Raw genomic sequence first — 26,316 nt, 5'->3', positions numbered from 1 at the left:
AAGCTGCACTTGCCACGTGAGCCAAACTCCCTGTAGCTACTACGACTAAGAAACAACGACATGTAGACTAAAATTGTAATGTGACTTTATCATCATCAAAGGGTTATCAATGCTATAATCATATCAAGGTGAATTAATTCTCCAATCTAAATATCTTGTCTTTTCTGTGAAGCTTCAACGTGAAGCCCAGTAAAGGTTTGAACAATTTCACTACACAGACGTTCCGGGCATTGTTTTGAATGTTAAGACATTAGCAAACTGTCGCAACTTGCTATGCGAATAGGTATCAATAAACCTTTACGTCGTAAAGCATCCTCTCAGGCACTCCCTCAATTGTGCGTGTTGCTGTTGTTTGCGCCCAAATGGTAGCAATAATGCTCTTATCTTACTCTGCTTACCAAATAGTAGTAGCTTGCCAAACCCTGCCCGCTCGCCCGCTCGCTTCACGAGTAGTACGCGTTTCAGGTTCGGATGCGCACCAAAAATGCCAGCCGCTATCTCTCTGTGCGGCAGGCGCATTTTATGATGAACCTGCGCTGCTCGTCGCACCGCGCAGCAGGGGCAGAAGACGAAACACGCGGGCCGACGGCAGAGCAGTACGGTTTGCAGAAATGTTTGGCGTGAAATATGAGCACATTAGTGCGCCGCTAGGAGCGGTCTAGGCACCGGCTAGCTGGGATCGTAAACGCACACCGGCTAACGCTGGGCGGGAGAGGGAAGGGACGTGTGTATGATCGCGCAACGCAGTATCGTTTCCTGACCCTGCCGGAGACGTGGTGTGTAGGTAGCCGATGGTTATATTAAGCGGAGTAGAATAATAGTGGCACCGACAGTAGATGACAACCGAAAGAAAGAAAGAAAAAACGGCACAGCACAACCACTCGACACTTGCGCCACCGGCAGGGGACGCGCGCGCCGCCATCTTGCCCGCCCGTGATGGCACCTACCGCTGTCAGGTACAAGGTTTACGAGCGTACGGGATACACTTTGGTGGTCTCTCGCTCTCTCTCTCTCTCTCTCTTTCTCTCTCTTTCTACCTCACTCAGTCTCTCGGTTTGGTACGTTTAGCAACGCTTTAACTTAATTTCGGACGAAGGCAAAGGAAATCCCCCCAAAATCACCACATTCAAGCAGCTCAGCCATGTTTGCCCCGACCCCGGCAGAGTCAGTGGCATTTTCGCTCGATTTTCTCTTTGTGTGTTTGGGCGAGGTTTGGGTGGTGGTTGGATCCACTGGGTGGTATCGGTCTCGCTCGGATATTCGCTTTTTTTGCTCCTTGCACACTTCCTTGCTTTCTTCGCTTGGTATCATGTGCATGGTGGGGTGTTATTTTTTTACCTCTTCTGTCGGGACCCGCATGCTCCCGCAGCTGCTGCAGGTAGCGCGTCCCGGGATCCACATACACAAGCGCGCACCCCGTTCAGAGCGCCCCCTGGCGGACGCCAAAATGGTTTGCGCGACTCTCCGCGCCACTCTGGGCGGGACACGGGACTAGTTGAGATTGATTTGTTTTGGACCGCGGACGCGTGTGTGTAGTCGGATGTTTGTTTTGTGACCGTTGTTTTTTTGACGCATCGCGTTGTCGGGTTGTCATTACTGTCATTAGATTCGTACTGTTAGTTTCCATACTCGCTGGTACTGAGCTGCATTCGAGTTTTGGTGTGGTGCCCGGTGCCTAGCGACGCTAAATCTTCTCTGCGCTGTGCCATCCCCCCCCCCCCCACAAACCATACCATCTTTTGGGTTCGAGAGCTGGTGTCGGTGGCCTACAAAGTATTGATCTTTTTTGAAGCCACCTGCCGGCACGTGGTTTGCCTGCCGAGTAAAGCTACAAGCGTGTCCTTCTTTTTAACCCAAAGTCCTAGCAGCAGAGCGTTCGTACGCGTTCCGTTTTTCCGAAACCAGGCAGACATCAGAAGTTGTCGTTTGGTTTGTTTTTGTGTGTGTGTGTGTGTTTTTTTTTGCCGCCTCAAGGCGACTAGTTTTATTTTTATTTTATTAATCCCATAAAGTTCACCAGTGGGGAGTGCTGCCCTCAACGCCACACACGCACACCTATATCTGTCAGCGCGACACGGCCCCTTTCCACGTGCTTCTAATGCTGCGTGTCTAGCGCGTGCCTTTTGGTGGGTGGGTTTAAACATGATGAAATTATGCTGTCCGAAATGAAGTGGATGGCAGTTTGAAGGTCTCCCTTAGCATTGATTAGATGGTGCAAGGGTATGGGGATGTCTGGGAAGAGTGGCAAACCCTGTTCAGAATACTACCACACAGGAATTACAGCTGAAGATGTCTCGTCTGAAAACCCTGCAGGATCTTTCAACATTCTGAATTATTGACTGATCTGATATCTGCTCTGATCTGACAAACGATCTTGAACTACCTTCCCTGAAGTCTAGAATGACACCCTGTAACTGCTGCACTAAATACTGCTCTAGCTATCAACCGATCAATCTCAATCCCACTATCAAATCCAATAGCCACCCAGAGCACTGATTGTGCGACATTGAATACGCTGTAATATTGTAGTCCCGCGGGTACATGTGGTCGTGGTTGTTTCAGTGTTGAACGTCCAAACATCAGAAAGCAGAACTTCTAGAGGGAGTAGTATGCCAGTGTGGGCAACTGTCTAGCCCAGGCTAACTGCGGTATCTTGTTCCCCGGTGTGAAAACATGATTGACTGGGTGTCGATCGTGCGCCATTCGCGGCACCGCATATCTTCGTACGTGTCGCCCCGGCGTCGCACGGACAAGCCGAGCGATCGGTATACGGTGTGCACCGACTCAATACCGCTTCCGCACCATGCCGCCAAGTCGAAAGTGAGTGTACGTACGACCCCCAATATGGCCAAGCCTCTAGCAGGAAGGCTCACCCATCAGCTCCAGGCGCGCACAGAAGAACCTCGAGCGCATTACTCTCTGGAGCTCATACTAACACGGAACTCGTGTCTTCTCGTCCACAGGCCAACCGCATCAAGCAACAGGAACAGGAGCAGCAGCAACAGCTGCAGCAGCAGCAGCAGTCACCGCCACAGCTTCAACTCCAGCAGGAGATCGAGAAGCAGCCGATCATTGAGCTACCGTCGCCCCGGCTGACGACAACCAAAGTGAGTCGTTAGTGACCGAACAAGCCCCCCCCTCCCTCCTTCCCCTCATATTCTTCCCCAGCTCTACGCTTCCCGTACATCCGTGCATGCTGTTCGTTTGTGCGTTTTTCGCTGTCCTTATTGGTTTTGTTTCCTGCTGTGTTTAAACATTTAGTATTACCTAGCGAGAACCTTCGCAGAGCTGATGCCCGAGCTTTGTGCAGATGAATCTTACGTCGGCGCAGCAGGCTGCAAGCATTTTCGTTTTTGACAGAAGACAGAGAGCTCTAGGCTGTTGTTGTAGAATGTAGAACAGCTGTGTAATTCCCACGAATCTTCATTTTAAGACGCCACAAGTACCACCAGAATCGTTTATTAGTGTCCATGTAGTGTTTTTAGGGCAGTACATCTGCCGCCTTTTAGTAGATAAAGTAAATAGAAAAATAAACAAATACACAAACACAAACCCCCTTCGCGTTAGTGGAAGATTGTTCGTTCGCGTGGTAGTTGGAGTAGTTGTCACCACTTTTAGTCGCCAGCTCCACCTCTGTCCAGCCTGTCTGCCTGTAGGTTACCTGCATGGATCCCTCGTTTTTGTGTGCTTGTTTTTGTATGTTGGTGTGTATGTGTTTTCATTAGAATTTAGAGTGTGTTTGTATGTGTGTTTGGTTTTTGATTAAACCACGATCCTGTGATGCCGTGACTCGCTCACAATAGCAGCAACCAAACACCGACTTGTGTATCCTTCATGTTTTAAGTGACAAAACTGCGATAACCAGCCATTTGCCAAGTAAGTAAACATTTCGAAAAACCAACCAAACCAACCAAAACAACTACCACGAACAATTCCTCTGCTTTCTGAACCGGAGACGGAACAAGAGCAACAATGATGCACTATTTCAAGCTCAAAGCGAGCTGGGGACCGTTGCGTTGTTAAGCGTTTGAAGTCTTTGCTGTTTTTTTTTTGTTTTTTTTTTGTCTTCTTCTTTGCAACTAAGAACGTCTTGCGGGCGGGTGAATGAAAATATCAACAATTATTTTACGACCTCGGTTCGCCTTCCAAGCTAAAAAGTACTGCTGCCGGCTGTATCACAGCAGCCCATCGATATGTGACAGTGATTCAATAAGCAGGCAGAGAAGAAAGAACGCACGACGCCGGAGGGAAAGAATTAGTAACACGAACAACAACAAACAATCATAACGTTTATAATTCATCATCCAAGTTTGCTGGGCCGCGAAAACGAAAAACGCAACGCTGTGGGTGGGTGTGCACATGTTTTTTTTTTTTTTTTGTGCCTCCCCTGCCCCATCAGAAATGCGCTGGGGTTAAAAATGTTTGGATTATCGCTGGGGGCGCAGCGAGGGGCGAGACACATTCACATATCACCTCACTCGGTAATATTTTTTTTTTCAGAGCCCCAGCACCACCGTTCTGCGTGCAATTTAAGACGTGTGTAGCGTGTGAATAGCAATCAAGGGGCCAAAAATAACACAATATAACGGGCAGGGGCTCCCTTTTTCGCTGCCTCGCTTTCCGTCTTTTGCGGGCGAGATCTAATCACGACTGTATAAACCATCCTGCCCGAGCTAGCGCCGCCTGGGTGGGAGGATTGAGCTCAATCTGCCCGTTTGGCAATCGTCAGGCGTGGGGAAATGGTCGTTTTGTTTGTTCTTTTTTTTTAATTTGCTTTGTAGAACGATCGTATATTGTAGCGAAAATGTTTAGCAGCGGTGTGTACCACGTTAACATTAACGGGGAATATGCAATGAAAGCTGGAACAGGAGGCTAGCTTTAAAACATTTGCTACCAGATTGTTGTTTATCGTATATATAATTGCTCAAACATTGTTTGAAGATTCATTATCGACCCCAATGCATTCTTACTTTATCTCTAAACAGAGATAACTTTTCTGCCAACTGTTGTGTCAGCAAAATGTAAAAAATAACAGAATAAAAGAATTCGTTACTGCGTCCCAGCTATTCGAGCAAGAGATCCATCGTGTTGAAATAGTAGCAATACAATCAATTATTACTTGCATTGAACGTACAATCTGAATTAATTGATTGATTTCCGATTGCAGTTGATGTTTTTTTTTAGCTCTCGGTACGGTTGCAAGTTTATATTTCTGTACTTTTTGTAACAGACGATTGCTGTAAAAGGTGGTTTTGATTTGATTGATTTTTCCATGAAAAAACAGCGCTTTTTGCGTCCAATTACCATCATTCCAATTACATTCTGATAGAAGCAGCCTGCAACTGTCATATTTTATTCCATGCTATTGGAAAACAAAAAAGAGTTTTGTTTTTCTTATAATAAAAATCCGGGAACACAGTCGATTGAGCTAGTTACCTAAAATAAAAATGAAAGAGCTATAGTGATCTTGTTACCTTTTCTTGTAGTAATAAAATTCACATGATTCTTTAGGGCAAATGCGAAATGTTGCGTACGCTCAAGAAATGAAACAATATTCTGTATTTTGTGTGCATATTTTAAAATTTATATGTTTTTATATTTACGTTTTATATTTTCAATATTTATGTAAAATATGGTTGAATATTTTACATACTTAAACAGGAACAAAATAATGCATATCTCCAACAAAAGCAACCTAATGGAACATTCTTTTCAACCCATCAGCATTGAACAGTTTTTACAAATAAAACAACACGAACTTCACAGTGACAAACCCTGACATTGTGCGATGACAATTAAAAGATAAAAAGAGAGAGAGGAGAGAACGAGACAGACATAAAAAAACGGAACCAGTGGCATCACACACTACGGGCAAAGGATCACGGTTGCTTGGGTCCTGTGTTTATCATTGTGGAAACTTTTCTCATTCACCTGTGTGCGTTTTTTTGCTGTTGTGTGCTACCTCTCCCTGCCTTGTTATCGACCTTGTCAGGCTGCCAGCCAATTGATAAGTCGTGTGCGGACGAGCTATCCATTTTTTGTCTCGCTCTGTGCACTATTTACTCCACCGTTGTTCGCTCATTTTGCTGCCCGTTGTTTTGAGTTACACTGGCGTTTGTTCCTCTTTTACGAACAAACTTGTGCTGCATAGATGGCGCGTCATACTTTTGCGTGTTTCTGTTCGTTATTTCCCCCCCATGTCCCTGTTTAGCTGCCCGGTGCTTGCTTCTCTGCTGATTGCTGGGTCGCTCGGTCTGACAACTTTTATCTTCTGCCTGTTTTATCTGTTCTCGCTGGTCGGTTCTAATCGTTTTCGCCGGAGCAACTCCCGGTGCGGTTTATTTGAATTTGTTTTTTTTTTTTTGGGGTATGTGTTAACTTTCCTTCTGGTTCGGGTCACTGGCAGAGTTTTGTTGCTCTTCTGTCACAGTGAGATTTTGTTTTTGTTTTACTATGTGTTTATGTCTTTGTGTGACCACCCGCGCGAAATGTCAGTCCTTTGCGTTCGTTCCGCACGGAACGTGTGGAAATGGTTTGTAAATCCCACTGCCTCGAAAAGCGGGAGATTAGCATCCAACCCAACGCCCCGCTGTGGTGCCGTACAGCGTTTTCCATCGGTTCCTGCACCTCAAACCTCAGAGGGGGAGGCACTGCATGGTTTACTTTTTACGACTCCCTCAACTCGTGCTTGCAAGTCTGCAGCCAAAACGCTACAACAGCAACCAAATAAATAAATAAATACAATAAAAGCAAGCAGCAGTAAAATTTAGTGCAAACAGCGCCCGCTATCCGTATCGCTTTTTGGCAGAGATGGTTTTGGCAGCACAGGTCCTCCCCTGCATTTGCATCCTCCCCCCCAGGCCAGAGAGATCTCAAGTGGTGGATCTCGTTCTCACTGAACGTCTCTGCCGGCTGGTGCTGAAGTGGCAAACGAATCCGATTGTTTCCTGTTCCTTAAGCCCCTCTGCCGTACAACTAAGCCCGATCTGAGTATTCTTCGCACTCGGCGTGAAGGAAGGGGGTGTATGTGGCACAAGGAAATTATAAAACCGTTCGCGACGATTAATCTGTTCGCGGAATTGAACTTGAAAAATGAGGCCAGGCCTGCCGGACGGTCTAATGGGGTGTAGCGACCCTGGCAAGACATTGGCAGGCATTGCGGCCATTTGGAGCTGCTGGAGCTCTGTTTTTAGCGTATCGTCTCTAACTCGTCGCTGAAATGATCTTGCGCTCACTGGGGCAGACAGAGTCGTCGGGGCGTAGAACTGTAATATTGACATTGCGCAACAAGGTACAAACAGTTGCCGTCCGTTCTCCAGTGAAGCTCCAGGTAGCGCAACAGCGATCAGAAAAAAAGCTACAATGCATTTCATTCATAGTAGTAGAAGCAAGCCTTTGGCAGCACGTCAAGCATAGCTGCAATGGATGGCATCGCTATCATATCTACGACATTCCATCCACTTGTTATGCGTAACAACAACAATAAAAAAAGCACACGCTCGATGACAGATAAGAATAAGGTCAGCCGTGTATGAAGGTCGAGCGTGGTGGTGACTGTGATGGGCAGCGACACGACTACACCTGTGGAAGATGTCGCAATGATGTAACATTCGTAAGTAGGAATATTCATCTGTTTAGATTAGAGTTGGGTAGCTCTGGTACTGAAGGCGTGAATTCAAAGTGCATCAGTAATTCTCTGGATCTGAAAGCTGCAGATTCTTGAATCCTTAAAGTTTCTACAAATCTATGAAGATTCATAAATGCTCAGAGATTCAAGAATAAATGCTTTGGAGATTCGGTTTATTTGTGCACATTTGTGCTACGACAACTTATTAAGCTAACTTATTGTTAATCTTCGGATTAATACGAATCAGTCGAGAGATTGAAATCAAAATGATTCATCAAGACGTTAAATTGCCTTGCGATTGATATTAAAAGATCGTTATTTCCTTAGAGTGTAGGTACGGTATTCTAGGTATGATTTAAATCAGAGTTTATCAATCTTATGTAAAGATTCCTGAAGCATCAAACCAAGCCGTTATTCTTAGATGTTCCAATCTAGAGGCGAACCTTCAACAATGACATCAGCAATCTTTCAAAAAAACATAAAAACTCAATAGCAAAGATTCTTGATTGTGGAAGAGTTTTGTGAAACAAAAAACTCATCCAACGTCTAATAAACATCCGCCAAGAAATAATACAGTAACATAAAACCGTGGCGACCGTGGTAATTTAATCTTTGGCTCTGTTTATGTCATAACCGCTCGGCGCTAAAATAAACAACGGTTTCGCATAGTCGTCGCAGGCCTGGAAGCTGCTCGCAGGCCTGTGCGATGACTCAGCCAAAACCTTCCGAGCGGTGCATGGTTGCATGCTGCCTGGAATGCCCGGCGGCGATGATGCCTTCCGGGAGGCCCTTTTTATAGTCAGGCATTTAAAGATTCTGCCACCGGTGCGCGTAAAATCGCGGTTATCGGGGATTGTAAATGTCTCCGCGCGCAAGGTCACAGCTTGTGCGCTGCAACCGGTTTATTTTCATGCTTGTAAGTTGCGCTTCCGATGTAGTGTGACGACGACGAGTGTCCCCACTATCAGCGTAAGTGGCCAATAAAAGGTCGTCGGGACTTTAAACTCAAACTGAACCCACTTGCGGCAAAGCGGTGGGAGCGTGAAACAAAACAAAGCAAAAACCACACAAACTATAAAACTAAACTATATGAAATCTCTGAAAACAGTTAAACCACCGATAAAAAAAAATTGCAATCGTTCGCGTAGATTGCAGCTCCGTTGTTCTGGCGAGCGTTCCTCCGGAGTGCGAGCTGCGCCAACAAAACAAGCTTCCAGCTGCCCGGCATCGAAGATGCCATCATTTTACGATCGCTGCGAACTCCCCCTGCACGGTTGAAGAAGCGAGGGAGTGCAAGAAATTGATTTGCTGTGTGGCGCTGGCTGCAGCTGCTGAAGATTTTTATGGAGAATTTATGAGCGTGTCGCTTAATTTTACTGCCGGGGGACGCCCGTAGTCGCCGACGGAAACTGTCGTGCTGAAGCGTTTCCAGCCAGCCAGCCAGACATCCAGCGAGCTGTTTGATGTTGCCTGCACTGGTGCCCTGGCGCCCATAAAAAAGCCGTGTAAATAGCAAATATTCGCACTGATGTGCAAATCCAGCTCGATGGCGTGTGGGGTCAAGCGTCGAGCGGCAGTGTCCAGAAGCTGAGGGTTGAGGTCTGGGCCGGAGACGCGATTCGCTTCATGGCGGGTTCTCTATTTGCGCACAGCATTCCATTACGGAGCGGATGTCATGTTTAACCTGACGATGAATAGCGGGGTAGTGGAATGAATCGATTGAATGCATGCTTTCGGCTGGGAATGCAGCTACACAAGGGAATGCAAGTACAAAAGGGTGATGCTGTCTATGGTGCCATCTTCTTGCGAAAGCGGCACTCTGAGCATTTCCATTCCAAAGCGATGGTTTGCCTTTGGGACTGCCAATTTGATAGGAAATTGGACATTGATCTTTAAAAAGCAGTGTGGAATGCGGGAGCCTAGGAACTCTAGAGCACTCCTATGCTTTGTTGGGCCGTTCCTTGCTGGTGAATTGGGTCCCCCAGACAAGGTCTTATACCGGACAATGAAAGCCCGAGCACCAACTGTGCCTGTACTTCATTCACACCTCTCTGCCCATCAACATCTCAAATTGGAGCTGGAATTCTGTTGAGAAATGTCTGAGATATCGATGTCATCGAAGCACAACAAACAAACCCCTTTGCTGCTCCCGTTCGGCGGGCCTACAGCACTCTCTCTCTCTCTCCACCACGGGATAATGTATTCGGTATTTGCCCTCTGGGCATCTGCAATCAATTAGCGGTGTCCAGCGAAGAACAAACAGGCAGCAGCGTAGCGTCGTCTGCGCGACCCAGCGTATCCTTCAAGTCGGACAATCCTGCTCGTTAGCATCCACACATATACACACATAATTTTTACATGACCTGCCTTAAGCACATGCGTATTGTGTGTTGTTCACGCGCGCTCTTCCACTGCCCCCAAGGCCAACGCAGATGACAGGTAGCGAAGCAAAGAAGAGCAGATCGTGTACCGAACAGAATTAAAAACGGTTTGCCTTGACTGCACCGAGTGTTTGCGGTAAGAGTCTGGAGACCTGTGCCTGGGCGATTCGAACCCGTATCGAAATTCTGAGTCAAGTGTAGCGCGTGAAACTCTTTCGCTCTCTCTCTCTCTGTTTCTCTGTCTCACTCACCTCGTCGGATACGCTAATGAGACGTAATTTTAAACCCTCGGAAAGGTAGCTTGGCTGGCGAGTGCGGTGCGGGATCGCTTTTTATGACACCCGATCGTAAATCTGGATGTGTCCGGGCACCAGACGGCGGAACAGCGCCGTTAATGGCGCAATCTGCCATTGCGCTAAAAATGTTAAATTACAAATTACCATTTTACTGCTCCATCCCGAATGCGGTAGGAGAAGCTTCAATGAGGTTTGGGAGATTTGATTTGCTTTTTTTGCCCCGACCATTCGATGGCCAATAATCAATCGCTTGTGTGTGTGTGTGTGTCGTTAACGTAATGGCCACCCTTTCTCGCGCTGACATGGCCACGTGTATCGGTGTGTGTGTGTGTGTGTGTGTGTGTGTGTGTGTGTGTGGTGGTGTGTGTGTGTGTGTGTGTGTGTGTGTGTGTGTGTGTGTGTGTGTGTGTGTGTGGTGTGTGTGTGTGTGTGTGTGTGTGTGTGTGTGTGTGTGTGTGTGTGTGTGTGTGTGTGTGTGTGTGTTGTGTGTGTGTGTGTGTGTGTGTGTGTGTGTGTGTGTGTGTGTGTGTGTGTCTGGACTGGTTGTTGTGGCGAAATGTGTGAAACGTGACTCTTTCAACACCCCGCTCAGTCCGTGTTCGTTTGGGCAAAAGGGGGCAGTCAAAATTATCACTACGCATTGCTGCTCGCTGCCGACTTTGCCCTTCGCGATCGTCTGCAGTGGGGGTTTGCGCTTATCGCACGTAGGAAGGGCGTGCCGGTGGCCTGGCGCGGCCCGGTGAATATGATTTAAATTTAAACACCCAAAACCCGCACCCAACGCAAAGCGGGAGGAGGAAAGGGAAAGGTTACATTCTGGGCAGCAGGTTGCGCTTGAACTGGTTCACTTTTGCTGTGTGCGTGTGTGCGCGGTATTTTTGCATTCACAAACCAGTTCTAATGGTGCGGGGCGAACCGGGAACCGGTAAACGGTCATTTCAAACGGTCCCGATAGGTCCCTCGGGAATTTGAAGCGAGATGGAAAGATGGCGAAGTCGGTTATCGCAGTCACTCGTTCCGTTTCGCTCCTGCTCATTGCTTTCGTTTCGAGGGGGCTTAAAGTGCACTATGGTCTTTGCTGTGGTCTAAAAAGCAGCGTTTATTATTTTTATTTTCTCAAAAATTTTGAAATGTCCAGGAGACAAACAGATCGAAATGTTCAGCTCATTTTGGCTAGTAGAAAAATTTGACGGGCTTTAAGATGTATGCGGTATCTGCGGTACAACTGTCTCGATGACCACTGTTGTACTCGATGATCATCGGATAGTATGACTTCATCATTTTCTGCTACTAAATTTGTCATCTTACGCACCCGGATGGAATGAGAAAAATATAAAAAAAGGAAATCCCACACTTTTCTACTGTTTCCTCATCCGCCCCCCAACCGCAGCAGGTTTATCCGGCTGCTGATTTAATTCAACAAAACACAAAATAGATGCGTGCTCGATGGAAGGTTTGGTTTTTTCCCCCCTTTTTTCCTATTCCATCGAAGAAATTCACCTCTGATGTCATGTTTGGTGCTGTGCGGGCAAATGTTCGCCACCGCGATGCGCGAACTTAGTAAAACCATGCGCAACTAAACACCCCTCCTGCGTTTCCGGTGCGCATTAAAAAATTGAATTAACGCTGACAAACAAGCTGGAATGCCGCTCGTTCTCCCTCTCTCTCTCTCTCTCTCTCTCTCGTTCATCGATTTAAAGTTTTTGTTCGTTTTGTAAAAAAAAAAACATTTTAACTGCATGGCAAAAACGCACACACACACGCACGCAGCAAGCACGATCGGTGCAAATCAGCACCCGCGGGCCAGTTCGAATGTTCGGCGTTCGATAAAAATACATCTATTCCAAACGCCCGGTTTGCCGTGTGCTTCCCGGACCGGCCGCAAGTCGCATGCGTCAAAATACGCGCGCCGGCTTAGCCTGAGGGGTAGGACAGCGGCACCGTCGAAATGGAAACGGACAGTGTGTCTCACTCGCTCGCTCGTTCGCTTTCTCGCCTTAATTTTTTTTTTCCAAACGAGATGCGTGCGTGCGTGTGTGTGTGTGTGCCTTTTGCGCCCATAGTTCGCGCTGGGCCGGTGTCGCGCGTTCGTCGTGTCAGTTGGCTGCACTCCGGCATTGCTGTACGAAGCATCGGCGAGCGAGCGAGCGAGCGCGCGCGCGGCCTCCGACATTAGCAAACTCTCGTACGGTGTCGCCGCTTTTTTTTTGCGGGCGTTTGTGTTCTATTGTTTTTTTTCCCTCTCGTCGGGTTTGTTCCAGCAAATAGTCGGCGGGCGTCCGCGCGGCCCTTTTTCGTGATTCGTGACGTGCGTGTGTGCATTAGTTGCGGCGCGCGCGACCGCCTGTGTATTTGTGTGTGTGTGTATGCCGTGTTTGTGTACGTGTACGTGTCATTGAAAAATTTCAATTCCCAAATCTCACCAAGCAAACTAAAAAAAAAACCCAAAGCGCATCGTCCAATTTTTGAGTGACGGAATAGTGGCGGTGTGTGTGTAGCCGGGGGAAGGGAGCGGAATGACTTGTGTCAAAAAAAAAGAAAAAAAAAAAACGGTGTCAAATCGGTCTCCAATACTCGTGCGGTGTAGAATCTGTGTGTCGCTTTTATGTGCTCTCTCTTTCTCGCTCTTTCTCTCTCCCTTTCTCGTCTCGTTCGCTTCATTTCATTTGTTTGCTGGAAGTTTCTTTTTTGATTCGAAAACTGTTTCTACATTTCATTGATTTGACCCACACACAAACACACACACACACACACAGTCACAACAGGTTGGTGCGGGTGCGGGTGGTACGCCCTGGGTCACTGTGTGTGCGTGCGTGTGTGTGTGTGGGCGTGTGTGTAACGATCTTCTTTGGTGTTTTTTTGGTCACTGGTCTTTTTTTAATTATTATTTTGAAACGAATGATCAGTCTGATTCCTGCGAATTCAAGGGTATTGTTTTTGTTCCGGCCTTACAATTCAAGCGGATGGATTAAAGCCGTTTAATTGTGTGCGTGTGTGTGTGTGTGTGTGTGTACGTGTCCCGTTAGCGTTTTACATGAATGATGTGCGAAAAGGAAGAAAGCGATGGAAAGAGAGAGAGAGCGAGAGAGCAATAATGCATCCCAACTTTCCGGGGCGTGTGTATGAGTGTGTGTTCGTGTTGGCTGGTGTGTCGGTATGAGAGGAAAAGGTGTGGGCAAAAAGCAAAAAGGCAAAAGGGTCTCCTCCCAAGCAAAGCCGCAAAAGCGAATAGAATAAGAAGAAGAGGAAGCAGCAGCAACAAAAAAAAAGAAAAGAATTGAAACTGTCGCGCTCGCGCGCGCGCACACACAGCCACAAATCAACTCCCCGCGCACCAATACAACTGTCCAGCAACCAAGCGAAAGCAAGTTACGAAAGAAAATTCGTCCACAACACAACAACAACAACAACAGCAACAACAGCGTATGCACAGCCTGTCTGTACTGTCACCATCATTATCAACCGAAACGGTGTGCGCGCGTGTGTGTGTGCAAACATTTTTTTTTCACTCGTGCTTGCGACCCTCTAGAAAAGGGCCCCGTTGTTTGTCTAGCCTTGCACCGCCATTCCAGCGCATTCTTTCTCTTGTTACGCCTTTCTAACCCGTGCGCGCACACGCACACACGCACATACAGGCGGTGCGGCTGCGTTGCACACTCACACAGCTGCACGCGGGTCCCGTTTCGTGAAAGGGAATGACGATGATGATGACGATGATGATGATGGTGGGAAGAAATTTGGCTCGGGTGAGTTCTCTCGAGCCCAGGCGGCGCGCGCCTGTATAATCGAGCAGCTGTGGCGTGTGTGACATTCGAGCAGCTCGTGAAGGGGCTGAACCGACCAAAATTGGGCGTTTTTTTTTTTTTTATAAAACGGACACAGTGGCACTAACCTGTGCTTGAATTTTTTGTATCTCTTTCTCTCTCTCTTTCTGTTGAACTCGGTGCATTATTGGATGATGATGTCGAATAATGACGCACGCCTGTGTTTTCTGCCTCCGAAAATTAGACCGAGCATTTTCGGGCCTGCATTTCATCCTCTATTTTTGCAAACATTCCCTCACTATGATGCTGTGTGTGTGTGTGTGTGCGGGGTTGGGGTCGAAAAGTAAGTCGAAGCGGTGACAAAAATATTAAGTCACCAAAAAGGAGTGTCGGCGCACGCGCGCCATTCCTTGCCAAAACCTTGGCTTTTTATGTGTAGCTTGAAAAGAAAAGGAAAATACTTGCACACACACACACGGAGTGTAGAAAAACGCACGCACAACAATAGAACAAAAAAAACTGCTCGAAAACGCGCAGTCACACATATGGCACGCATCTGGCTGGAAAGGAATGCGTCATCAAACGTTGCAATGGGTACAGTTGTGTGCGCAACGCCCTGTGTGTGTGTGTGTGTGTGTGTGTGTGTGTGAAGAAGTCACTCGAACGGTTTTAGGTTACACCACCGTGCATACACACATACATTGAATGCCGTGGAATGCGGGACAGAAAAGACAGTGGTTAGAGCGCGAGCGTGATGAGAGGCGTCACTTTCATGCTCTCTCTCTTTCTCTCTGTCTCTCTCGCCGCCGTTACCGTTGAATTGGCGTTCCACCGCAGAACGGGGTTTCTTCATTCAACCTTCTTCGATGGGAGGGGGGGGGGGGATGGGTGGAGAAGAGGTCGCTTTTCTCGGTCGATGCGTTGGAAATTTGGCTGCCGCGGGAGTGGGTTTAAACACAAAAGCATTTAAACAATGGGAGCGTGCGTGGGTGGGGGGGGGGGGGGGGAGGAACTGACACTCCGAATCGAGCGTAATTCATGGACACACGGTGAAGGTTTCGTCGTGTGTGTGCGTGTGTGTGTGGGGAAAACAGAGTGATGTGCGCAACGTGCCACAACTGTCGTGCGGCTTTCCGCGTACATTGCTGGCCAGCACACTGCTTAGCACCCCCCCCCTCCTCCTCCCCCCTCGAAGACTACCACTTACCGGTGGGAGTGGGGTGCATTAGCTGGAAAGGTGCATGTGTGCGTGTGCTGTGCGTCGACACACGCGTTCCGGCTTTATCTTTCTAACCTCTCGCGATCAAACCCATCCCTTACGCCCTTTTCTTTCGAGGGACGGAATGCCAAGCCCTCGGCTAGACTCGGTGACCGGAAATGGTTTCCGAGACACCCAAACGTGGCTGGCAAGTGTGGCAAACACAATAAAAACACATTTTGCAATGCCTTTTGATGTTTTCTGTTACAATAATTTCAAAGTTCTAAGACCAACGGTAGTTCAAACGGTCCGATCAAAGCCGGGTTTGTTTGGCTTGAGAAAGGGCCATAAAAGTCAAGAATAGACTGTGACATCCTGCCTGGCAGGGTAGCTCTCCGGCAGCATGGCAAGCTCTCGTTCTAAGTTCATTCATATTCTAATAAAAAAAAAGGATTTAATTAGTGGCATTTTTAGCGCATAGTTAGCGCGAGATAATCCTCTGAAATGAAGACTGCAAAATGTCTTGTCAGCTCAATCGTGTTGGCACTGCATCCAAGCAATTTATTGTTTATTATATTAGACACTTTTGCTATGAAAAAGAGCACGAAAACTATTGAACTTTTTCTTCAAAGCAGTGAGAGCGAAATTGACACATTTCGTTGTTCTTGTTGTTGTTGTTGTTGTAGTTATATCATCAAAAATCAATTAAAAAGTGATGATAGACACTATCTTTTGCTGGGACACTTCAGCAAGTCGTGGATGAGTTAGGGCTTGAACACATACACCAAGTACCCGGGACAGTGTAACTTGAGCCCGCGAATGTGATACATTTTCTAGCGCAAAAGCAGATTTGAAAGAACGACGCAACTATGACGTCAGCATTGATGTATGTTCTACCGTCCCTGGGTAGAACACTATTAGTCAGACGAAATGTATTCAGTGTCCTTTTTATTGGACACTAAGCGCTCTAGGCTGAGCCTAGTCCCGGTAGTGCAATCGGTAAGTCGTACGCGACCTATCGACACGCGCCCGTCATGGAAGCAGTTCTCGTTTGGACCTCTCCGAGTCTATTAATTATACGTTTACGCAATATTCTTTCTTTGGGATCCAGATAAGATAATATCCACAGATAGCGGTAGAACAAAAAGAAAAAGAAGAAGAAGAAGAAGAAGGTTATTCTATATTCTATCCAATATCATCCTAATAAGTGAAGACAAATCCATGAAGAAGGATTGTTTCAAGTTCCCTCAGTATTGATCGATAAGAGGATCAAGGAAAATGATACAAGATTTTCTTCTCGCTTTTGATCCATCCTTGCTTGCGAATATCTCGAGGACCATCTTCTCAAAAGGCAGTACGAAAAAAAGCAAGCTCCGTGCTTGTGCACTTCACTTACGCATAAGCCAACCCCCTCCCCCTGGGTGGAAAAATCAAACCTAGTGGATCATCCTTTTGAAAGAAGAAGCGGGTGTCACCCTTGATCCTAGCAGCGCATCACATCTCAAGCTCATTCAATTTAATCAATCTTCTTAAAACGGTTCTCCCATCCCGATATAAAAGGATCGATCAGTATTTTTTGTTTCTTTCTTCTATTCCCAATGCTCTGTCGTCTACAAAACCATGCACCATGGTCGTGCTGAAAGCGTGTCAAGGGTAATGTTGGTACAGACAGAGAGAAAGAAAAGGGAGTAGAAAAGAAGACGCTACAGCTTTTAGCTTTTTCCTAGAGATTTTATCCCTAAACAAGTCGTGTGTTATCGTGTTTTGCCTCTATACTCTAGCAATCCTCTTGCGGGTGTGTGTTTGTACTGCGTGTGTGTGTGTGTTTATGTGGAGCTTGTACAGCGTAATCAACCGAATCAACAATCAACCGGCCAAGTTCTATCAAACGAATCAATCAACCCGTGCACAATCCGATTCTCGACCTTGTCGACGGAAATTGGAACAAAAAGAAGCAGAGCAAACACACACACCCACACACGCAAACACAGACTCGCGATTGTAAATCGAAACCTTTAAGCAGCATTTCAAGGTTATTGCAGGAAAGGGGCAAAACAGTGTGTAAACTGATTCGATTTCAAAGAGGCATCTAAAACTTAGTTTCTCGAACAAGTGTTTTAGTTTTTATTTTTCAATCGTATTTATCATCAGCTTAGATTGTTCACACAAATTTTCCCAGTGAAAAAAAGCTTCGGAAATGCTTCTTCGAGAAAATTCGAGTTCGAGAATTGAACCGTTGTTTAGCAGTGTTCAAGAGTCGTGCATTTGCAGTGAGGGCTAACGGCAGCAGTACGTTATCGTTCGATTAGGAGCGGTTAAAATGCTACACCGGGTATCGTAAGGCATGCAAATTTCAAAGTATAACTGATATTTTGTTCCATAATTGTACTTGTATCTCTAAAGCATGGCCCTTTTATACTTTTGAGAGGCTAAACAGATGATAAAGAATCATAAAATAGTATCTTTTTCTTCTTTAATCTTCTGCTGTAAAGGATTGCACTGTAATTATCCAGTAATCAGCGCATTCTAATACCTACATTCCAGACACAAACAACGCCAAATAAGGCAAACAAAATGATGGGTATGGAAAGGTAACCGAGTCGAGTCGGGGATTGGGATTTTGTGCACGTACAGCAACACAATTTTGTCCGAAGCAAATGCGAAAAACCGCAAAGCAAATCTAATGGCTCTTTTTTTTCTTCTAGCATTAAAAACGTTGCTCATATGGGATATTATTTTTAGCAACATCTTGCTGCTCCGCACGCACAGAATTTAATAGATGCGCGGGTGTGTGTGACTCAACCCCGGGGCCGAGGTGTCGAAACAAGCGAACGCCACGGAATGGTGGGAAATGACTCACGCGGCTCATTCTGCCGCGGTTTGCGATTATGTTTAACGCCCGCTGACTCGCGTCCCGATAAGTGGTCTCGCCTTGCAGGAACAGGCTGCCAGTCAACGTGACGTGGAAGCGTGTCGAGATTAATCGAACGCATACCGATGCCCACTGCCATTGTCTCTTGGGTTTGTTTAGGAGTTACGGAGCAATGCGATCTGTATGTGTGTGTGTGTCTGTGGCGTATCGGGATGATAGATATAGGGTGACACGGTTTGCATATTGAATGCACCTTTTTGCTTCCTATGCGCGTGTTTGTGGTGGCGAAATTCTTCTCCCCGTGTGCACATTTCTGCGTTGTGTGCACACGGGACCAGCATCTCAATCACGGCGGGGGAGAAGGGGGAAGGGATGGGGGAGGAATGGGGACATAACATAGAATCAGAAATGACGCCGATTAAAATCATTCGCGACGGTTCCATTTCAACCCGTTCGGCTGTCTCGCGCTGGGGTTATCAAGTTCGAGCGGAAACAAAATTGTCTCACAGCTTCATCTGAGGGCGGTAAACACGTGTGTTTGCAAGAGAGAGAGAGAGAGAGAGAGAGAGAGAGAGAGAGAGAGAGAGAGAGAGAGAGAGAGAGAGAGAGAGAGAGAGAGAGAGAGAGAGAGAGAGAGAGACATAGAGAGAGAAAGAGAGACAGTGAGGGAGAGAGAGAGAGAAAGAGATAGAGAGAAGCTAATTTGATTAGAGAAATCGATTGGCGGATCTTTCAATCTGCTGCAAAACAAGTAAGCTGTACTAAATCAACCCCAAAAGCACGAGTTGGGCCTCACAAAGGGGGCATCCATAAATACCGTAACAGGGGAAAAAGGGTGTTTTTTTTAAATTCCAGGCAGCCTCCTTATTTTCATATTACATCTCATGCACAATACAATGAAATGCGGGGATGCACCTCGTCCATGAACTACGTAACGATATTTTTTTCTTCGATTTTTTTCCTTGCCGAACAATAGAAACAAACAATCTGATTTCGGTTTATTTGTCCCGATCGTTTATCTCCGTCTTTTTTCGTTTGACCTTGGCGATTTGTTGTTCCCCTTTGGTTGTGTTTGTTGACCAAAAAATAACCATTTGCAACTGACTTGAGCTAAAACTGTTTAAATAAACATCCTCAATCCCCCTTTCCCATGCCCTTCCCTCTCCCAAACCCAAATGGATTGTGCATTTGTTTTTCCGGTGTGTGTGTGTGTGTGTGTGACTGCGTGCGTGCGTGCTGTTTTGCCGTTTTTCCTTTTACTGTTGTTGCTGACGTTTTGTCCTTCTGTCCCAGCTGCCTGCCTGCTGTGCCCCCTCTCTCTCTCTCTCTCGATGGGTTGCGCAATTGGGTGTGACAAATTTCTTTTGTTTTCGGTTTAGCCCCAAACCCCCTCCCCCCTCCCCCCTGCCTGGATGCTGGTGGTGTTTTTACCATCCCTGTTGTTGCCCATATTTCCATCAAACCCACAGCCACAATCCCGATTGTGTATCGCCAAAATTTAATTTAAATTTCTCTCTCTCTCTCTCTCTTTTCTTTTTTTTTTCTTTCTATCTCGGCCCTTACGTTGTTATCTGTGCGACTCGTTGCAATTATTTTCTTTACACTTCTGCTACTCTCCCACACTCGCACAACGCTACTACCTTTTATTATTTTTATTTCCCAACATCTTTTGCACATTTTTAGGTTACTATCGTTTGAGCGAATAGTTGAATGTAGCCGCGGTCGAACTTGTTAGAGATAGACACAAAATGAAGGGTATAAAGCGGGGAGAGCCGAAGGAAAATTCCCGTGTCCTTGTACTGCAGAGTAGATAAGCGACGACGTTTTTCATTACGCCCGACGTCAGACGTCAGCAGCGAAGCGCAAAGGGATGGAAAGCACACTTGATGGTGCTTTGAACGGGTTGTTTTTGTTGTTGTTGTGTGTGTGCGATTTGAAGTATCTTCGTTTTTATTTTTCACGCGCTCGAAAAGCCAAGCGTTTGCAAGGAGCCTTTTTTTTCCACCACCAGCACTCGCGGCAGGCTTTTATTTTAATTTCTTCCGTTCGTTTTGCTTTTTGTTTTCTTTCCTTTTTTGCATTCGGCGCTCGCTCGCTGTCCTTCAATCGTCCTCCAGTGCGAGTCAGCGTAATCCTAACCGTAGAAAGGCGATAGAGAAGGAGAGAGATAGAGAGAGAGAGAGGAACATCGACTATCCGATGTTCGTTCGCTTATGGGATAAAGCACGTCACTCAAGGAGAAAGGGAAGGAATCCTCCTTACCCTTACCCCTTCAATACCGATAACAGGGGGAATGTATTGGCGGAAGGCAAGGGCGTAATGAAGAGATGCTTTTTGTTTAGTTCCGTCGAAAGAAGATAATACAAAAGCCCCTTCTACTTCCCTTCCGTTTTTTTGTTCTTACTGGAATTGAGTATTGTTATTGTCGAGTAATAGGTTTCCGCCAGCGCTTGGCCCGTTTGCCCACACATACACACACAAACAATTCTCTCAAGTTGAAGTATGATGCGCTGATGGATAATAGAAAAATCCCGTCTAATAATTGTTTGTGCTGTTATAGTGTGGAAAGCTAAAACGAAAAAAAAATCAGATTTCACTTTATATTGTTATTTTTTGTTCACAAAATCTAGGTGTGAGTGTGTGAGTTTATTTATATGTTACTTGTGTGAGTGTGTATGTGTTTGTGAAAAAGAGTATGCGCGTACAGTGCTTAACGATGAAGTGAAATAAAGTTGTTGAATCTTAAAAAAAAACAAAATAAAGCGTACAAAACTACATTTTTGTATACTGTTGTCGACTTTCTTCTCAAAACATATGATAAAAAAAGTCCTCGTAGCTTTACGGCTTTAAGGAGTAGCATTTTCCGCACCTCCTTCCCAGGCGGCGGTTATTTATTTATTCTACCCTTTAAATGTGTTGCTAACGTGTGTGAAAGACTGCTCGCGGTGGGGCACGACCGGCACTAGTCGATTGGTGTAATAGTAGAAAATATAAAACAAAGAAGAAAAAGAAGAAGAAGAAGACGACATTACACATATTCAACAAACTCACAAAAAAAGCAAACTGATTCCAAAAAAACATAAGTGACTGATAGAAACAAAAAAAAAATAAAATAACACAAACAAGATAATAAAAAAAAGAAAGAGAGAGAGAGAGAGAGAGAGAGAGAGAGAGAGAGGAGTGAGTAAAAGGAAGCAAATAATCAAAGGACAAAACAAAGAAACAAAAAAAAAGTATGACCACAAGGAAAAAGAAACGTCAGCAGGACGGCGGCGGAGGCGCAGGTGGTGGGGGATTCCTCAAGAAGGTTTCCTCCTTGTTCAGCCTGGACACGGTACAGTACACAGTAGTTGCTAGCGCAAGTAGTTTTGTAATTCGTTGTAGTTTGCTGTTGTTTCTATGTATGTGTGTGTTAACGTTTATCAGTTTCTTTCACTAGTTGCTTGGCGTGTTAGTGTTGTAACAATTTAAATATTTTACTTTAAAAAAAACGATCCCCACTGTCTTTCCAAAATAATTTACAATAGACGAAAACACATTACAAATTAATTGATTATTCTTTAATTTCCCTTAAAATCATTTTATTTAACTCCCCACGAGCGTTCGAGCTATTTCCTGCGACCAGAATGCTAAAAAAACTACTTTTGTCCCACCGGATGCATACATTTAGGGGCCTTACGTTATTAAAGAAGAAAAAACGCCTGCATGTATGCAATCTTTATATAGGGGAAAATTGGTTTTGGGGCAAACGAAAACAAACTAACACCGAGCGAAAGGATTACAAATAACCTACCCTAACACTTACCGCCGTGCTTCATCCCGCACCAGCTTGAACTGACGAATGTTTTTTTTCTTCTTCTTCTTTTCCGTGTGTGTGTGTGTGCGCTCATTCTCGCAACCCAGGTTCCCACATCGAATGCAAATGACACCAAACAGGTAAGCTCGTTTCTTTTACACCGGTCGCTTTGCCGCAAAAAGCTGAGCGTTACGCTAGCGTTACGCCACCGTTACATCCTCAACCTTACTAACGCACCGTTTCCGGGCTGTTTTTTTCCTTTCCTGCAGCTGAATGGCGATTCACCGTGGGAGTACGACGAGATCACGCTGATCCGTGGCTCGACCGGGCTCGGCTTCTCGATCGCGGGCGGCACCGACAACCCGCACATCAATCTCGATGCGTCGATCTACATCACCAAGGTGATACCGGGCGGTGCGGCCCACGTCGACGGCCGGCTGCAGGTGAACGACTGCATCGTGGCGGTGAACGAGGTGCGCGTGGTGAACGTTACGCACGGCGAAGCGGTCGATGCGCTCAAGCAGGCGGGCGATCGTGTAACGCTGGTAAGTGGCGGGGCTGTTCTCACCAAAAATCTTGAAAAAAAAAAAGAAAAAAAACATACACCCGCTAACGCACACACACACTCTTCCACAGCACATCCGGCGCAAGCGGCCACCGGCCCAGGCCCCGAAGCTGGAGGAGATCGAGCTGCTGAAGGGCAGCAAGGGGCTCGGCTTCTCGATTGCGGGCGGCATCGGCAACCAGCACATCCCGGGCGACAACGGCATTTACGTGACGAAGATCATGGAGGGCGGGGCGGCCCACATCGACGGGCGGCTCGCGGTCGGCGACAAGCTGATCGCGGTCCGGACGCCCGACGGCGGAGAGCGCAATCTCGAGAACGTGGTGCACGAGGAGGCGGTCGCGACGCTCAAGGCGATCACCAACCGGGCGACGCTGATCGTGCAGAAGACGAACATACTGCAGGCGCTCGCCAACTCGATCAGCAACCTGAACTCGCTCTCGACGAACGCGATGAACAGTGTCGGCGTCAGCATGGTCGACCATGCGTCGCCGGATGCTGGCGGTGGCGGCGGCGGCGGCGGCGGTGGTGAGGCCGGCGGAGGCGATACCGAGATGGTGGCGTCGACGGCCCGCTCCCATTCGCCGGCGTTCGGGCTGGAGAACAGCTCGTCCCGGTACGCGTCGTCGAACGTGCTGGAGACGGGCATGCCGATCGGGACGCCGCGCGCCGTCAGCAGCGAGGACATTACGCGGTAGGCGGAGGCGGAGAGAGCGCCATGTGTTGTTCGCCAGCTTCGGTACTGAATTTGCTTCTCTTTTTTATGCGTTTTAGGGTGCCGCGCACGATCGTCATTCGCAAGGGAGCGTCCGGGCTTGGTTTCAACATCGTCGGCGGCGAGGATGGACAGGTACGGGGCAGATGCAGCAACAGATTTAAGGGAAACGAGATTCCATCCTACTTGAAAGTATTGATGGCTTGGGACGAATAACTTGTTTAATAAGGGTTATGATTTGTCAGATTGTGAGGCGCGTACTTTAATTTGAAAAATTACACACCCTCTGTAGGCCTATCTGTTAGTATCTGACACATCTTAGATCTTAGATATCTTAGATATCTTAGATCTGTATCTGTGAAGAAGGATACTGTTAGGCGTATCTAGCCTTCTGAGCTAGTCTTCGGAGGGAGTTAGATGAGGCACATTCCACGCAAGTTTGGCACGTTAATACTAGTGATGCGCATTGCTTCTTCGAACCTGAAAGGTGCGCGATTCGATCCAGCAGGCAAGCTACATTATAGATATAGCTATAAAACGACAGTCGTTCTCTTCTCTTTGTGTCTAGTATGTATCTTTGTTCTTTGCGCCTGGAGAACTCTCTCAGTCACAAGGATCGGCAAAATTTAACGAGACAATTTGGCGCTGCTTGTAAATTCAATGAAATAATTGCGCCACGGCCTATCTTCCTATCTTATTAGTGTTGGTGCGTCATTTGGAATCGATTGTGGCAACGAACCTTATGCATAAGTATTTTGATTGAAGTTTTGCCTTAGATCTGTTTTGTACCACTAAATGCGTGCGGTGCACGATGCATTGAACCTTCCGCAAAACTAAAACTAAACAACAATTTTTAATTGACACTTTGGTTGTGAAATCCATGCACAAAGTAAGCAAGCAGGTTTGTTGCGTTTCTCAATGTTTCGGGCATTTCTACGCAAAAAAATCAATCTTTGTCGTAGCTACTATTTCACGAACGAACCTACTATTTCACGAAAAACTAAGCCCTGCTACACGCTCATCCATTGCCGTCATTCAACTCCCAAACGCTCAACAAAGTGGATCATTTGTTGTCTAAGAAAAAACAGCTGACTTGTGCGTGAAGGACCATTTATTCGGGCAAATGAATCATTTACGAATGAGGCATGCATCTTCAGCGATGAGTTATTCGAATCTAAAATCGAATTTCCAAAGATTCACGAATCTCCAATAAATCACGAATCTCTTAAGCAGTGCTGCAAAATGTCAAGAGTATCACGAGATTTTCACCAACGAAAACAATGAACATATCCGTGGTAGCTTGATGCTCACTGCTGATACTCAACGAAAGTGTGTCATGGCATGCTGAACACAATATGCGAGTGCTTGAGTCACCCGCGATACTCTGATTCACAAGTTAAGCTTAATGTCGTCACAAGCGTAACCATTTTTCTGGCTGTAAACAGTGCTGCCAAATGTCACGTACACAACTGAGATGATTAGGAGGTGAGACTCATATAGTTAGTGGATCAATCACGTGCTTGATGACATTTTGTTTAGCACCCAACTCTTGATCACTCACTTGGTCATGACGTTTTCTCCCGGTGATAATCACGACATTCTTGGAATATACTTGGCTTGTGGTCCCAAGCACCAAAATGAGCATGCATTCTCGCTCTGTCTGGTTTGATGGTCTGTCGAGTCAAACAGAGCGAGTAACCATGCTCATTTTGTTGCTTAGAGTCAGTCGCACGCACCGCATATCTCCCATGACCATCGCGATGATCACCGACTGAAAATGTCACGACCAAGTGACGGACCAAAAGTAGGTTGAACACAATGTTACCAAGCATGTGATGGTCGCACCAACTGTTTGAGTATCACCTCTGATTATCACAGTAGAGTTCGTGACAAGATTTTGAATCAGCTAAAATTTGTCATGACTATGTCAGTGACATTTTGCAAAACTGATCACAGCAAAAAAAAAAAGTCGTTACATAGTGACTGACCAAGCGATGGTCGCAAACATGTCATGGGCATGTATTGGTCACACCAACTGTTCTGAGTATCACCTCTGATTATTATCATAATTGAATACGTGATGCTGATATGGATTTTGTTTCATTAAGATTTTTTTATGACATTGACAGTGACATTTTGCAGCACTGCTCTTAAGATTCATCAATCTCCAAGAATTCATGAAGGTCAAGAGATTCATGAATCCTAAAACATGCATAGCTCTCCAGGGATTCATTCATGTTAAGAAAAGTATGATTTTCAAAATATTGAATTTACACGATCCCATGGTACAGTGGTTAACTTGCACGACCTAACAACATGTCCATCGTGGGTTCAAGCCTTGCATGGGGGGACCGTCTCAGGCTCTATGAATCTTTGCAAGAAGCTCAGGCTCTATGGATCTTTGGAGAGATGTACAAATCCCTGGAGATTTGTGAACCTGTCGAGAATTATGAAACTTATGAGAGTAATGAATTTTTCTAGTTTGATTCTTCTTTCGAGTTTCATGAATCTTGCCAATTGAGATTCAGATTCACTCAGATTCATGAATGTGAATCAGATTTACCTAAGACTACACTCAATGCCCTTGAAAATCTTGTTTTGTGTTTGGGCAACCTAAAACTACACCCAGAGTTGTCCGTTGACATTATGCAGGGCACAGGGATAAGGTCGTGATACAATTTGGAGAGACTTTCACACTTTATACTTGAATTGTTTATGATCTTCCGGCGCCTTGAGCTGAAGCTTGGAGTTTTCACGAAGGTCCTAATGATGTTTCCGTGATGTTGGTTGGAAGAAGTGTTGGAATAATACATCACAAACACAAAGTGTGGGAGAAATGTTCTTTGATATCGAGCAAGAAGCCGCCCGAGTGCTTGTGTGCATTCTACTCAATCGCCTTTCAATTAAATCTCTCTCTCTCTCTCTGCTTATCCTTCTCTCCTTCGACAGGGAATCTTTGTGTCGTACGTGCTGGCCGGCGGTGCGGCCGATCTCGGCGGCGAGCTAAAGCGCGGCGACCAGCTGCTGTCCGTCAATGGCATTAGCCTGGCGAATGCGTCGCACGAGGATGCCGCCCAGGCACTGAAGGTAAGCTCTCTCTCC

The 26,316-nt window shown here is 46.3% G+C and overlaps 1 protein-coding gene across 1 annotated transcript in view; it reads left to right on the top strand.

Moving 5' to 3' along the window:
- Positions 1 to 26,316, top strand: part of LOC121597080 (disks large 1 tumor suppressor protein) — a 38,292-nt gene that overhangs the window by 3,433 nt on the left and 8,543 nt on the right. The window contains exons 4-9 of the mRNA XM_041922595.1: positions 2,964 to 3,107; positions 22,042 to 22,074; positions 22,204 to 22,479; positions 22,571 to 23,193; positions 23,274 to 23,349; positions 26,164 to 26,301. Of these exons, the coding sequence (XP_041778529.1) occupies positions 2,964 to 3,107; positions 22,042 to 22,074; positions 22,204 to 22,479; positions 22,571 to 23,193; positions 23,274 to 23,349; positions 26,164 to 26,301 (1,290 nt within the window). The remainder of the gene's footprint in view (positions 1 to 2,963; positions 3,108 to 22,041; positions 22,075 to 22,203; positions 22,480 to 22,570; positions 23,194 to 23,273; positions 23,350 to 26,163; positions 26,302 to 26,316) is intronic.

The sequence above is a fragment of the Anopheles merus genome, chromosome X (assembly GCF_017562075.2).
Source record: "Anopheles merus strain MAF chromosome X, AmerM5.1, whole genome shotgun sequence".
Lineage (NCBI taxonomy): Eukaryota > Metazoa > Arthropoda > Insecta > Diptera > Culicidae > Anopheles > Anopheles merus.
Note: the sequence above shows the minus strand (reverse complement) of the source record. Positions and strands in the feature narration are given on the sequence as shown.